At 37.3% G+C, this 14,398-nt stretch overlaps 1 protein-coding gene across 4 annotated transcripts in view; it reads right to left on the reverse strand.

Annotated features, from left to right (window-relative positions):
• The window catches only part of wdr37 (WD repeat domain 37), a 43,807-nt gene that overhangs the window by 26,158 nt on the left and 3,251 nt on the right, over positions 1-14,398 (reverse strand). For 3 of the 4 annotated variants that reach the window (XM_065294730.2, XM_065294731.2, XM_065294728.2), the window contains 2 exons: positions 11,042-11,221; positions 7-103 (listed from right to left, as the gene is read on the reverse strand). In XM_065294730.2, coding sequence (XP_065150802.1) covers positions 7-103; positions 11,042-11,179 — 235 coding nt within the window. In that variant the 5' untranslated portion in view covers positions 11,180-11,221. Of the gene's footprint in view, positions 1-6; positions 104-11,041; positions 11,222-12,827; positions 12,885-14,398 lie in introns of all 4 variants that reach the window. The other variant, XM_073813087.1, reaches the window with a different exon arrangement.

The following is a 14,398-nucleotide window of genomic DNA, read 5'->3' on the forward strand; positions in this document are numbered from 1 at the left end:
ACTCACACTCCAAGTTTTCAATGTAGAGATTTTCAAATTCACGTTCAATCTGTCCGAATAGATCCATTAAGTTGCTCCTTATGGCCATCGGCAACTTAGAGTCCTAAAAACAATCAAAGCAAATACTTAAAAATTTAATCAAATTAATTAATTAAGGAAATATTATTTACTGTACTCTAGGTAATGCAAAACATAGACAAATAAAAATAAACAACAAAAGCAAAACATCCTCTTTCATATTTTTATGACTCTGGGTTATTGCACAAAAAAAAAAAAAAAAACACATTGAACAGGATGCTCTAACAGAAAATATGTATATACACAGTACTGTGCAAAAGTCTTAGGCTGTCACAGGCGTTGTTGTTTTTGCAAAATTTAAATGTCCATCCATATTTATTTTTCACTCTTTTTAGTACGATACAAACAGAACATAAAAGGAAGTATGTACACAAAATTAAAGTCAAAACAATTTTCATATCTAAATGTCTTCTTCAGGCATCAGTCAGCGGGGCGCCGCTAGCAATTTTGGGCCCTATGAAAAATAGGGGGTCGGGCCCCCACCATACCCATTTCGCACCAAACATACAATCCAACCTACTGTAGCTATTCAAAATCTTTGTCTGTAATTTAATAATACAGAACTATTTATTTTGCTATTGTTTTGACCACAGTTATCAGTATTTATAAATACCTAAAATGTCTGCAGCTAAGATAATTTATAGTGCAATGTAAATTTAATTGAAAAATACAGTACATTAAATCACATATTCAGAGAAAATGCAACATTCTTAAAGATTAAAGATAAATGTGACCATGCCTGTGAAAACCCAGCTGAAGTATTTCTTTGTAATTTACTGTTTTCCACATAAAATCATCCTATATAATGTAAAGAACATTTTGTGAAAATATAAACTTGATATCTTTAATGTTGACTGAGTAATGTCATGTCAGCGATTGAAATCATAGTGAAATTAATGCTTGAAATTAAACTGTGATGCTTTTATCTTACAATAAGATTTGAGACTTTTCTGATTTTCACAGGCAGTCTCAGTGTTATTTCCTACATTGATTTTTTTAGCAGCCACCAAAACTAATTTTTGTCTCGTTAAAGTCTTTTTGTAATGTAATTATAGTGATAATGTTGATGATTGAATGAGAAAGAACGAGCAGTGCCCCGCACGCCTGCACTACAAGAGTGGGCGTGTCTGAATGCGAACGCTGCAGCCTCCGGAGGTCGCATATCCAGGCTGCATACGTCATCAAGACTGTCTTGTTTCAGAATATTAACAATTATAAAGTTAAATATTATTCTTTGTTCATAGCAAATAGTTGCAATATGCGTATGACTTGCGAATGTAATGGTCAGTTAACTTAAATAAACCAGGCTTGATGACGCTGCCTATGCGACCTCCGCATATGGAAACGGACAGTATCTGCTCGTTCTTTCTCTCCCTCTCTCGCGCCCGCTCATACAGATCCAGCAAGAAAAATTTTCCGTCTCGTGTACAAAAATGTTTTGCGATGTCCAGCTGGGATTAGTTTACAACGCGTCTATTCCCGCTAAATACGCGAACTAATGACTCATCTGACTCATTAATAAACGATTGAAACTATTGATCTGTAGCCTACAACACAGAACTCATGAGACGTCAGTCAATCAGACACTCAAAGCCAGGTAAAAAAAAAAAAAAAATCACAGCTTTTTTGTAAAGAGGGCAAGAAATGACAAGCGAGAGTATATGTGTCTAATAAATCCATATTGTGGTGGAGATTGTAAAACTCTTTATAAGTATCTAAAATGCCTCTAATTTTCTGACCTGCACAATGAAGGATAACAGAACATTTTGAGTGTACTCACATACAACTTGTGTTTTTGTCACCACAATTATTTTTAAAATAATCTGTAGAATAGTTGTACTCTATACACTTTTTCATTATTTGCCTGGGCTTCTACTTTCAAAGCTAGGTATTAATTGAGTTATTAACAAAACCAATAGTAAGCAAATGCAGAGAAAATTATGCAATGTACAGGAATAAAAGAGTTGATACATTCATACAGTCGTTCAAATACAACCGGCCATTTGAGATTAACCGTAATGCTGATGTGGCCCGGGATGAAATTGAGTTTGACACCCCTGGTTTAAGAGATCCTGCAGTTAACTGCTATTGCTCAAGTGAAAGTGGAGTTTACGTACTTGACGCTTCAGCTTATACTTTTATACAGTTTTTAATACTACAACTAGGGGTGACCCGAATAGTCGAAGATTCGATGCATCGATAGGAGAAGCCTGATTCGACTACCAATCTCACAGTCGAATCAATTTAGGCTGTATGGGTGCACATTTTCTGATTTCACATATTTCTCACTATATATATATATATATATATATATATATATATATATATATATATATATATATATATATATATATATATATATATATATATATATATATATATATATATATATATGTATAATATTAATAAATTATACAGACTATTATGATAATGCTATGCAAATAATATGTGAAGTAGCAGCTTTTTTTATTAACGCATTTTTAAAATGCGTTAATAAATCCAACAACCCTTGTGACGGGGCTACACGTCCATAAGAGATTTCTATGTTAATAAACCATTGCTTCTTTGTTTCTACATTTAAAAGACAAAGCTGGCAATTCTGGCTATACTTTCGTTCTTTTAATAATTTCTTTATTTTATTTTATTTTATTTTATTTTATTTATAAATCACTCTGGGTTATCTGATTTAACTATTTGGCTTGTGTTTTGTTTCCGTGCACTTCGGACATTTTTCACATTTGTTCTGCACTTTGTTACTTCTGGCCTTATTTTATTTTTTTATTTATTATAAACATAAGTTCTGATCTAATTTAAATACGTACATTTTTGATTGCTTTTGTTGTATCGATGTTGCGATTTTGCGTGCTGGCCATGGTCCTGGCGCATGCAATTTAGCCGAACGTGCTAGGTGCTCTGCGTCTCATATTTAGGAGTTCATCAAACTACAAATAAAAAAAAAAACGGATGTTTTTCGACAGGTATAAGTTTTAAAATGTATTTAAAACAGAGTGGTTATCTTGGTAAAGTCAAACTACAAAACAAGTAAGCAGTTTCTTTAAATTTCGATGATGAAACGGCAAATATCTGCACAGAACCTATATTTATGCCTGACACGACTTTCTTGTGATTTAATATTATGGTCGGTGTTTACTTCAAATGATAGAAAATAGATTCCTGAAATAAATAATATAAGTAACATCAGGTGTTTCTGTATCTAAATAAGTCAAATAAGCAAGCAGGTATTTCTGTGCTAAATGATAAAGCGTAGTGAAATCATTAATTTCAGTGTTTTTCTTGTTATAAATGATCATTAAACGTTATCTTGTTATAGCGTTTATTGAATTGTATATAAAGCTTAGTTTTTATTATTTACAGTAACAATCACAAATTATGTGTCATTTGTCGTTTTTTTGGTCATGGCCTTAGACTTTTGCACAGTATTGTATAGACACAGGCACGCACAAACACACAACACAATTAACCTAGCAGACTTACCTCAATTTTCAAAGCTAAGAATGTCCAAATAAGACTTTTAACCTGATTAAAACTACCCAGAAAAGCAGTCTACAAACAAACGTTATGTCCAATAACTGCTTCAGTATGATCTGTGTTGTCTCTCCAAAGTAACACAATTGTGTAACGATGAAAATAGTGTGTCAAAGCCACGCAACCACCTCTCCACTGTCAATACCACATGTACACACGTGCACGAGAGAAAAAGAGAGAGAGAGACTGACTCGCCATCTATTCTTATTAAGCGGCTCAATCCAAAAACTTGTGGTCACCATAGCAACTGGACATAATGAGAGCATTGAGAGGGTGAAAGGTGGTATAGTCTAAATCCAGTCAACGGTTTACAGTACACACTGCCAATCAGAAATGAACCCACAGAGGAACCGACAGAACAATCGAACCCCAGTGTGGGCCGCTCTTTAAAAATGTATGAGACTGTAGAGCATTGAGGGGGCCATAGATACCCCCAGTATCAATGAGAACGGACGAACCAGGCAGCATCAGATATCAAGTCAAACAAACATGAGCTACACTACTGTAAAAATCTCTTGGCTAATTAAAAAAGACAGAGTCTTGAAAAGCAAACAAACTACGGCTTAGTTCACACTGCAGGTCTTAATGCTCAGTTCGGATTTTGTGCAGAATAAAAAAAAATTCTGTTGTTTACATTATCATTTAAATGCGACGGCCCCGAAGTGCGCAGAAGACAGACCACATATATTAAAGTGGCCTAGGTCTGATTTGAAATATCAGATTTGTGCTATTCACAGTCCTTTCAGAAAAATTAGGAGTTTTTTATGATTGTTGCGGGCAAAAATCCTTGATCTTGCTTGATCCATCGCATTTCTTAAAAAATAATATGCGGAATATATTTAAGCAATTTTCTGCAATGAAACTGCGGGAACTTACTTGCAAAAACTGCGGGAACTTACTTGCAAAAACTGCGGGAACTTACTTGCAAAAACTGCGGGAACTTACTTGCAAAAACTGCGGGAACTTACTTGCAAAAACTGCGGGAACTTACTTGCAAAAACTGCGGGAACTTACTTGCAAAAACTGCGGGAACTTACTTGCAAAAACTGCGGGAACTTACTTGCAAAAACTGCGGGAACTTACTTGCAAAAACTGCGGGAACTTACTTGCAAAAACTGCGGGAACTTACTTGCAAAAACTGCGGGAACTTACTTGCAAAAACTGCGGGAACTTACTTGCAAAAACTGCGGGAACTTACTTGCAAAAACTGCGGGAACTTACTTGCAAAAACTGCGGGAACTTACTTGCAAAAACTGCGGGAACTTACTTGCAAAAACTGCGGGAACTTACTTGCAAAAACTGCGGGAACTTACTTGCAAAAACTGCGGTCGCGTAATTACTTCAATTCATAATATTCCCATGGCAACGGCTATGCTCGTGTTAAGTAAATACAAAATTTTTCAACTTTCTGCTAAGATATATGTGACTCTTTGCTATGAAAATGCGGGGATTATGAAATCATGCAAGTCCCGCATATTTTGCACGTGGAAATCTGCAATTTATGTGTCAAAAGTGCAGTCTATTTAAAAAAAATGCGGCTCCCGCATAAATATGCGTACTTTGACTGATTATGCATTGAATCATGCGATCACATAATCGCGTTTTTCTGGAGGGAATGTATTCAGCCTGTCAGGAGAAAAACAGATTTGGGTCACATTCGCCTGCAGTGTGAACGTAGCCTAATATATCCATGGCAAGTTCCCTAAATTATATTCTATCCAGGTTAAAAACACATCTGAATGTGATTCCAGTGTCTAGTAAGGACTGTCATCACCACAAGTTATCAGTTATTTTTTACATATTTTTTACAGATTGATTTAAATTTAAGTTTTGACAATATTTTATTTAAATCGGGGAATTGAGATTTTTCACTCTTCCTCCAGCGTTCATGCTATGTCCCTTAGCTCTATTTTTTAAAAGCAACAAACAAAAGTACAAATGACTGAAACCATGACCTAAACCTCACGCGGCAGCTGTACCTGTTGAATTATAGCTGCATAGTCAGTCTGCGCTGACTGAATCTATTTCAGTGCAGATGCTGTGCTGTGTCTGCACAGTGAGTGCTCGTCTAAATGAAATGCAATGGTCCAAGCAAACAATACAGTAAATAGCCTATACAAAAAGTTTGCGATGTCCTTGCGGGCCAGACATCGTGACCAAAAATGTATGATTCACAAACTAATAATGACTTATTTGAACAGATTCACTTTTTGATTATAAAGATGTTAAGCATAACATACATTCAGGGACGCAACTAAGGGGGGAAAGTTAGGACGAAAAAGCACTTTTGGGGGCACCACAGACAATTTTTTAGTAGTAACAGTAATAGTAGTAATGCAATTGATATTATAAATGTATCTAACAAAGAGTTACCAATAAAACAAAGTTATGGTTTATATCTGCATTTCCAGCAACCCCACATTCACTGCATGATTTCGTCATACACTGTCAAAAATAAAGGTACAAAGCTGTCACTGGGGCAGTACCCTTTAAAAAAGGTCCTATGTACCTTTGTATATGTATCTTTGAACTGCCAATATGTACCTTTTGGGTACAAAGGTGTACCTTTTTGAAAGGGTACTGTCCCAGTGACAACTTTTGTACCTTTATATAGATCTTGAATTTGTAACGTTAGCCACTTGCCAGCATTCTAATGTTAGCAAATATTGCTAGTGGACTCATACACATGCGAGACTCTGCCTGTGAAAACCAGACTAAAGTCTCGAATCTAAGTGTAAGGGTGTTTTCACATATACACTGTTTAGGTCGGCCCAAATGACGTGTCGGTCCGAGTACGGTTCGTTTGGGTCAGTGTGAACACAACAGCCGCACTCGGGTGCGCACTAAACGGCCACTCCGAGACCGCTCTAAACTGGTGGTCTCGGAGCGACTGTCGCCAAACTCTGGGGCGACCCACCTGTGGTGTGAACACTGCTGGACCTCGGGCCGAACCAAATACAGGAAGTTCTCCACATGTTTGAGCCACTGGGCTTCCGTCGTGACGCGAGCCGGGTGTTATATTGTGGGTTAACAACAAACAAGCCAATCCTGGTCCGTTGCTGAGATTCGCTGTCTCCTTTACGTTTGAGCTGATGATTTTATAAATGCATAGCTGTCCTCCACACACAAAAATAGTGACATTACGAGCTTTTTAGCAAACGGCTAAAGAGAAAGGCTTTAATAGAACAGTTGCGCAATTTCGCGTTAAAGCAAAGAAACTTCGCAAAGACATGCATCGTTTATCTCCACATCTTGATAGCTGCGCTCTCCCTGTCAGGCTGGTTGTCGTGGAAACGTGGGGGGTGGTCATGAGACAGTAAGAGCTGTCAGAGACCAATGACAGCGCTGACCGTTGTCACATGGTGAAAGGTGCAGCATTTCGAGTACAGCAAAAGAACAAATATGTGAACACGGATCGCACCAACTGAAAAATTATACAATGTATTTTGGTGCGCTCCGAGAACTGCTAGTGGCGCCCCTGCATACATTCATTATTTTGTCAATAATTTGCATAAGGAAAAATCTAATCACATTTTAAACAAATCATAGGAGAATGTTATGAATAGTTACAAAAGAAATTGTTTGAAATAGTTGAATTGTTTGGTTTAACCATAGATTGTAAAAAAAAAGATGGATGTAGTATCCGTGACGTCACCCATAGGTTTTTGCAGATCATTTTTGAAGCCAATAGTAGGCGGTGCCTGCTGTCGCCATCTTGGTCGCACATCACCGGGCATCACTCGCGGATATCGAAAATGGGTAATGAGGCGGGGCGTGGGTGAAGCTGAGGTGGCTGGTTGCTGAAACCACACCTGCCTAGCTCAACTCTAGTGACAGCAGTGGCTGTACAACTGTCACTCAAGTGGTTATGCCCTTAATTATGCAGAACTTTAAAGCTTAATATAGAGACAAAGCGCAGTTATGCAAATTTAAAAACCACGCCCACCTTGGGGGAAAACAATCCAACCATCTCCATTGACTTTGTATTGGGAGAGGCAGCCTTCTTCTCATTTCAGGCTTATAACAAAAAACAGAATAATGCCTAAAAGCTGCTGTGTGACAATATGTACAGCTAACAAGCCAAAAAAAAACAGAAATGAGTTTTTATAAGCTGTCGAGCCGTAAAACCCAGCCTTTTAGGAGAAAAAAGTGAATCGCCGATTACCTTTCCCCCTAGTGGACGCAGTTCTACTAATAGTAGTACTCTGAAAAGTTGCCTCTTTCCACTTTTGTGTCTTTAAACGCTTGTTTTTTTGGGTCAACAGCTTATAAAAACGTATTTACAGATAAAACTTAAAAACAGAATAATACCTAAAAGCTGCTGTGTGACAAGGTGTACAACTAACAAGTCAAAAAAACTGAAATACGTTTTTATAAGCTGTCGAGCCCAAAATACAAGCGTTTAAAAACACAAAAGTTGTCATGACAAACTTGTCCTGGGCTGTAAAACATATTTTCTGCTCTTCATCAGAGAGATCAAAAGGTTTCTCCTCGGGTTTAACATGTGATGTGAGATTATGGGCTCTATCTTACACCCGGCGCAATGCAGCGCAATCCGCGACGCAAGTGCCTTTTGCTAGTTTCCACCCTGCGCAATTATAATTTTCACGTTTAGCGCCACGTTGTTTAAATATCAAATGCATTTGCTCCCCCTTTTGCGCCCATGGGCGTTCTGGTCTGAAAACGAGGTGTGTTCAGGCGCATTGTTGGCGCGTTGCTATTTTGAGGAAACTAAAATAGACTACGCCATTGACCAACAAAAACCTGCTCTAAAGTATAAAGTCAATGGCGCAATAGTGTTTTTTGTTATTTAAAGAGCGCATCAGTAATATGCGCCTAAACGGGACGACAACGCGGGTTTGCTTATCACATACATGAATGGCAGCAGCACAGAAACGCTTTTAAATATGAAAGATTAAAGAATTGAATGTAAAAGATTATTATTGAGTCTCTTGGACATAAATGAGGACAGATGATGAGACGTTAGAAGGCACAAAGAGCTGCTTCACCTGCAGTCTGGTAAGTAAATAAATGCTTTGCTTTAAACAAATGCATCTATTTTTAAACGTTTTTAAATGCTATCTTACGGATTTATTGTACATGAGGACACTGTACCTGTGGATATGGTAAGATGAAAAACATTTTAAATAATGCTTTATAAAAAATCCCGGCCATATGCCGCTGTTCTAGTGCTGAAACGCTTCGGCTCTCTGCGCGTTTGTAAATCCTTTATCTTTTGTTTGTATTTTTAGAATACAAACCTTTTCTTGCATATTTGCTAATCATTTTATGCGATTACATTGATTATGTAAGATATCAATAAATTTAGGACAGCAATTCAAAGCCTGATATTTGTACTTCTATGACTAAGAAAAAGAAAAAGGCTTTTAAAGGTTTTAATAATAAAAAATTCAATAAAAATGAAAACAACACTTTTTTAACATTATTCTTAAACTGGTGGCCTTCTTCCTCCGCTTAGTTCTTCAGTTTACAAGGTCCGTTATCTAAATAGGGATTACGCACAGCTTTTAAAGGGGATGATAGCGGAGTCTCTCATTGGTTTACTGCACGTTACGCCCAAAACACACCCATTACTCATTAGGAAAATATGTACAACCCTTTTCGACCCTGCGCTCGGCGCACAAACCATTTTTCCCGTTGTTAAAATAGCAAAAGTGGCATCGGACACGCCCATTTAGACCGTGCGCCGTGCGCTTTAGACGATGCGCTAAGATCGTTAAAATAGGGCCCTATGACTGTGTACTTAAAGGGACATTCCACTTTTTCGGACAGTGTGTTATATCATTGCGCCTCCTGCAGCCATGTTACAGCGGAAAAGTCCTTGATTATTACGCCAGAATTAGAGTATAGTTCCTAGCCTAGAAAGACGCAACTTTTAATTTTCCGTCTGTCTAAGTACACGATGTAGGAAAAATATTGAAACTCTTTGATTATTTTTTTAGCCTGATGCTAATGGTCTATTCAGATTCAATGGAATATGCTAACCAGACCCAGAGATCAGCTGAATGGATTCCAAAACGGTAAGAATCAAGAACCTAATTTCTGCATAGATATTTTAAAAAAGTGAATTCATTTTCCATGTTGATAACGCTCCTTTATTGCACTTGGATTAGAACTTAAGTTTCTTTAACCAGATGTTATTGTATAAAAACAATGTTATTGGAAAGAGAATCTTTTTTTGGGAGTATTGTTGTAGTTGTGTTTTAAGTTGACTAGTAAAAATAGAAAATCGTGATTCAGTCAAATGTTCTGAAAAAAAATCTAGATTAAAATTGTTCCCATATCGCCCAGCCCTACCACAGGTTCACACATTTACCAACAATTCATTTGCCTACGCACTTAAAATGTGTCAGCTGAGTATACATGACTATGTTTGCATTTTGCTTTTAGGTATGGCTCCGGTCTAAACTACATTCAGTGTGAAAATTACAGGATCAGCTTACTTTTAAATTGAATTGCAGTGGGAATCTCATGATCTTACTTTGTGGTTACGTAAACATATTTTATATAATAATATGTAGACATTTTACTATTAAAGAACCCCTTAAAATTTGGTTTTGACACCCTTTGATATGTGTGAAACCCAGCTAGTGTCACGTTCTCTACATAAAGTCATCCTACATAATGTTAAGAACTTGGTGTAAAAATATAACATTGATATCTTTAATATTGACTGAGTAAGATCATGTCAAAGATTGAAATGAAACTTTATATCATTATTAGATTATGAAACTTCAGCCTGGTTTCACAGGCAGGGTCACATATGGACTTCAAATGCAGGTAAGGAATGTGTGAGCTTCTCATAAAACTTTGTAATGTAAAACTAAAGCCTGATTTACATGAAGAGAGACGTCTCTTATCACTATCACACTCCAGGTATGTTTGCATAAGGAATGTCGCTTTATAACTGGATCTAAATTCCACGGATACGGATACATTACAGTACTCAATCAATGGAGGGACTACTCATTGACAGTAATGCTTAACTTTTATCTTTACTGTTCACTTGGACTTTGTATTTTCTATCACAACTCCTGTGTTTACACCGGTTTAACTGAACTGAATCATTCACAATAAACACAAGCTTGAATTATTATAATCTTGTATTATAGAGTTTTACAGTTGCTAGTTTTTTAATCTACTCTCATATGATTTAATATGTAAGATTTAATGTCTGCTTCGCCTCAACTTTACCAAAAGATGATCTAAAGAGTCCATATGCCAACTGGCATGATGCAAAACAATGTTGCAAAACTGGCTCAGTGTCTTTTATGTCTGGAGGGTACAGCACACTCCAACAATAGTTTATTTTAGTGTTTTTAACTACAGCCTTTATTAAATCACATGAAAGATCATTTTAAAAACATAAGCAGCTAAAACAAATAAAAGAACGTACCTGGCCCTCCAGCATGTCTCTCTGCATGCCTGGTCTGTCCTGCTCGGTGCTGTTGGTCCTCCGAATGGAGAGACTGTGCGACTTGCGCTTCTGTTTGACTTGACGGGCGGCTGCGCTGTTTCCACTTTCAACAGGCATCACTCCTCAGTGACCTTCCCCCTAGGCACTTCCTACCTGAAACTGAGCAAACAGACCGCATGGTTCGTCCCATCTCGATGCAGGGCAGGAAATAATGTGCTCCTTGTTTAAAACGCTAAAACCTATTTCTGAATGTGATCGTGTAAATATAATGCTGAATATTGAGAGGCAGGAAGCTGTGGTTGATGAGAGACTTGAGAAACTTGTTGGTGTAGATGGTAGGGTGTTGACTGATGTCATACTAGTCAAGTTTATAGACATTATTACAATGCATCTTCTATGAAATGTGTAAAAAAAAAAGTTTTTACTGTGCAAGTGAATTTGGATGTTAGGGTGAATTACACAAACCCGGAATGAATTTGACAAGACATAAAAAAGAAATAAAACATTTCAGACATTAATGTGTATGCATGTGATGGGATAATGGCAGTATTGTATTAGAAGTTTAACATACTGTATTCTTGGTAACACTTCACAATAAGGTCGTATTTGTTGGCTAACTTGAACTAACATGAACGAAACAATGTCAAAAGTTGTAACTATTAACATTAGTTAATGCATATGAACTAACATGAACAATTGTATTTGCATTAACTAACATTAACAAAGATTTATAAATGCTAAAAAAGAACTATACTGCTCATTGTTATTTTTTGTTAGCTGATACATTTACTAATGTTAATAATACAACATTGTTGTAAAGTGTTATCTAATACTTTTTAAACATTTAAATTATCTAGGGCTACAAAACGATTAATCGCGACTAATTGTTTGCAGAATAAAATGTTTTTGTTTACATCATATATGTGTGTGTACTGTGAATAATCATTTTGTATACACAAAAACACACACATATAAATGTATAATTTTAAGAAGAAAATGTATTTAAATATTAAGTATTATAATTATATATAATATGAATTATATATAAATATAAAAATGTTTACACACGTAAATATTTCTTAAAATATATATACACACACACACACACACACACACACACACACACACACACACACACACACACACACACACACACACACACACACACACACACACACACACACACACACACACACACACACACACACACACACACTTAATGGATTATTAGGAACACCTGTTCAATTTCTCATTAATGCAATTATCTAATCAACCAATCACATGGCAGTTGCTTCAATGCATTTAGGGGTGTATGGTCCTGGTCAAGATAATCTCCTGAACTCCAAACTGAATGTCAGAATGGGAAAAAAAGGTGATTTAAGCAATTCTAAGCATGGCATGGTTGTTGGTGCCAGTATTTCACAATCTGCTTAGTTACTGGGATTTTCACGCACAACCATTTGAAGGGTTTACAAAGAATGGTGTGAAAAGGGAAAAACATCCAGTATGCGGCAGTCCTGTGGGCGAAAATGCCTTGTTGATGCTAGAGGTCAGAGGAGAATGGGCCGACTGATTCAAGCTGATAGAAGAGCAACTTTGACTGAAATAACCACTCGTTACAACCGAGGTATGCAGTAAAGCATTTGTGAATCTACAACACGCACAACCATTGGCGGATGGGCTACAACAGCAGAAGATCCCACCGGGTACCACTCATCTCCACTACAAATAGAAAAAAAAGAGGCTACAATTTGCTCAAGCTCACCAAAATTGGAAAGTTGAAGACTGGAAAAATGTTGCCTGGTCTGATGAGTCTCAATTTCTGTTTAGACATTCAGATGGTAGAATCAGAATTTGGCATAAACAGAATGAGAACATGGATCCATCATGCCTTGTTATCACTGTGCAGGCTGGTGGTGGTGGTGTAATGGTGTGGGGGATGTTTTCTTGGAACACTTTAGGCCCCTTATTGAGAATTGGGCATTGTTTAAATGCCACGGCCTACCTGAGCATTGTTTCTGACCATGTCCATCCCTTAATGACCACCATGTACCCATCCTCTGATGGCTACTTCCAGCAGGATAATGCACCACGTCACAAAGCTTGAATCATTTCAAATTGGTTTCTTGAACATGACAATGAGATCACTGTACTAAAATACCCCCCCCCCACAGTCACCAGATCTCAACCCAATAGAGCATCTTTGGAATGTGGTGGGAGCTTTGTGCCCTCGATGTTCATCCCACAAATCTCCATCAACTGCAAGATGCTATCCTATCAATATGGGCCAACATTTCTAAAGAATGCTTTCAGCACCTTGTTGAATCAATGCCACATAGAATCAAAGCAGTTCTGAGGGTGAAAGGGGTTTAAACACAGTATTAGTATTGTGTTCCCAGTGTTTCCTCTAGGATTTTTTCCAGCTGTGGCGGCAGGGGGCGCCCATGATGATTATAAATGTACATTATTTTTTTAAATGTAGAAAATAGGCGACAGTAAACTAACATGTATTTTTTATCATTTTCATGCTGTCATTTACTTTTCCTTATATTTACAGCATATTGCTTTTCTATGTTTGATCTAAACTGTATTTTCTTAAAAAATACGTAAGTTTTAGCTTCATACGGATCTTTCATTGTAGTTTTAATGTAGTGTGCAAGTTCGTGCTCGTGTTTAGCGTTACAGAGCTGTTGCAAAGTCACGCACAGTCCTGTTTGATAATCCGCACCGCTGTGAATGTGATTGACAGAACACACGACCAGTTATCCGACATCAGCAGCAATTTATTCCACACCCGGCCTGTTTGACATAAAGAGCCCGACCAGGTCACACCGCAAATCGCGCAGTTAAATAAAAACCTTTCATGCTCTTCGCAGAAAGATCTTAAACACAAATAAGCATGGGGCCATTTAAAAACTGTTATCGGAATCCAGCCGAATTTTGGTCTTGGATGTTAGACCCGCAGTTCATTCTTGCCTATTGAGTCCCGACCTGGATCTACAACGCATATAACACGTTAATATTATTACACCTGTTACATCAAATATTAGGCGTTTCACCCACGGGTACCCCGACCCTGTTGTTTCGTCTGAAAACAGATGAAACGGTCTCACCGTCTGCCTCAAGTTTTTATTACCAACGTACTTCTCTTCCCACAGGAATAATGTAAGTTTCCTTCCAAACAGATTCGACTATTAATGTCTTGCAGTCCCATATAAGTAGTATTCAGTGTTTAGCCTTTTGTTTTTGGACAAACATCTTATCATTTAATGTGAAACTTTGTGAGTGTCGATCTAAAGCACAGAAGATTGACAGCTGAGTGGTCAGCAGTGCGCT

The sequence above is a fragment of the Paramisgurnus dabryanus genome, chromosome 22 (genome assembly GCF_030506205.2).
Source record: "Paramisgurnus dabryanus chromosome 22, PD_genome_1.1, whole genome shotgun sequence".
Lineage (NCBI taxonomy): Eukaryota > Metazoa > Chordata > Actinopteri > Cypriniformes > Cobitidae > Paramisgurnus > Paramisgurnus dabryanus.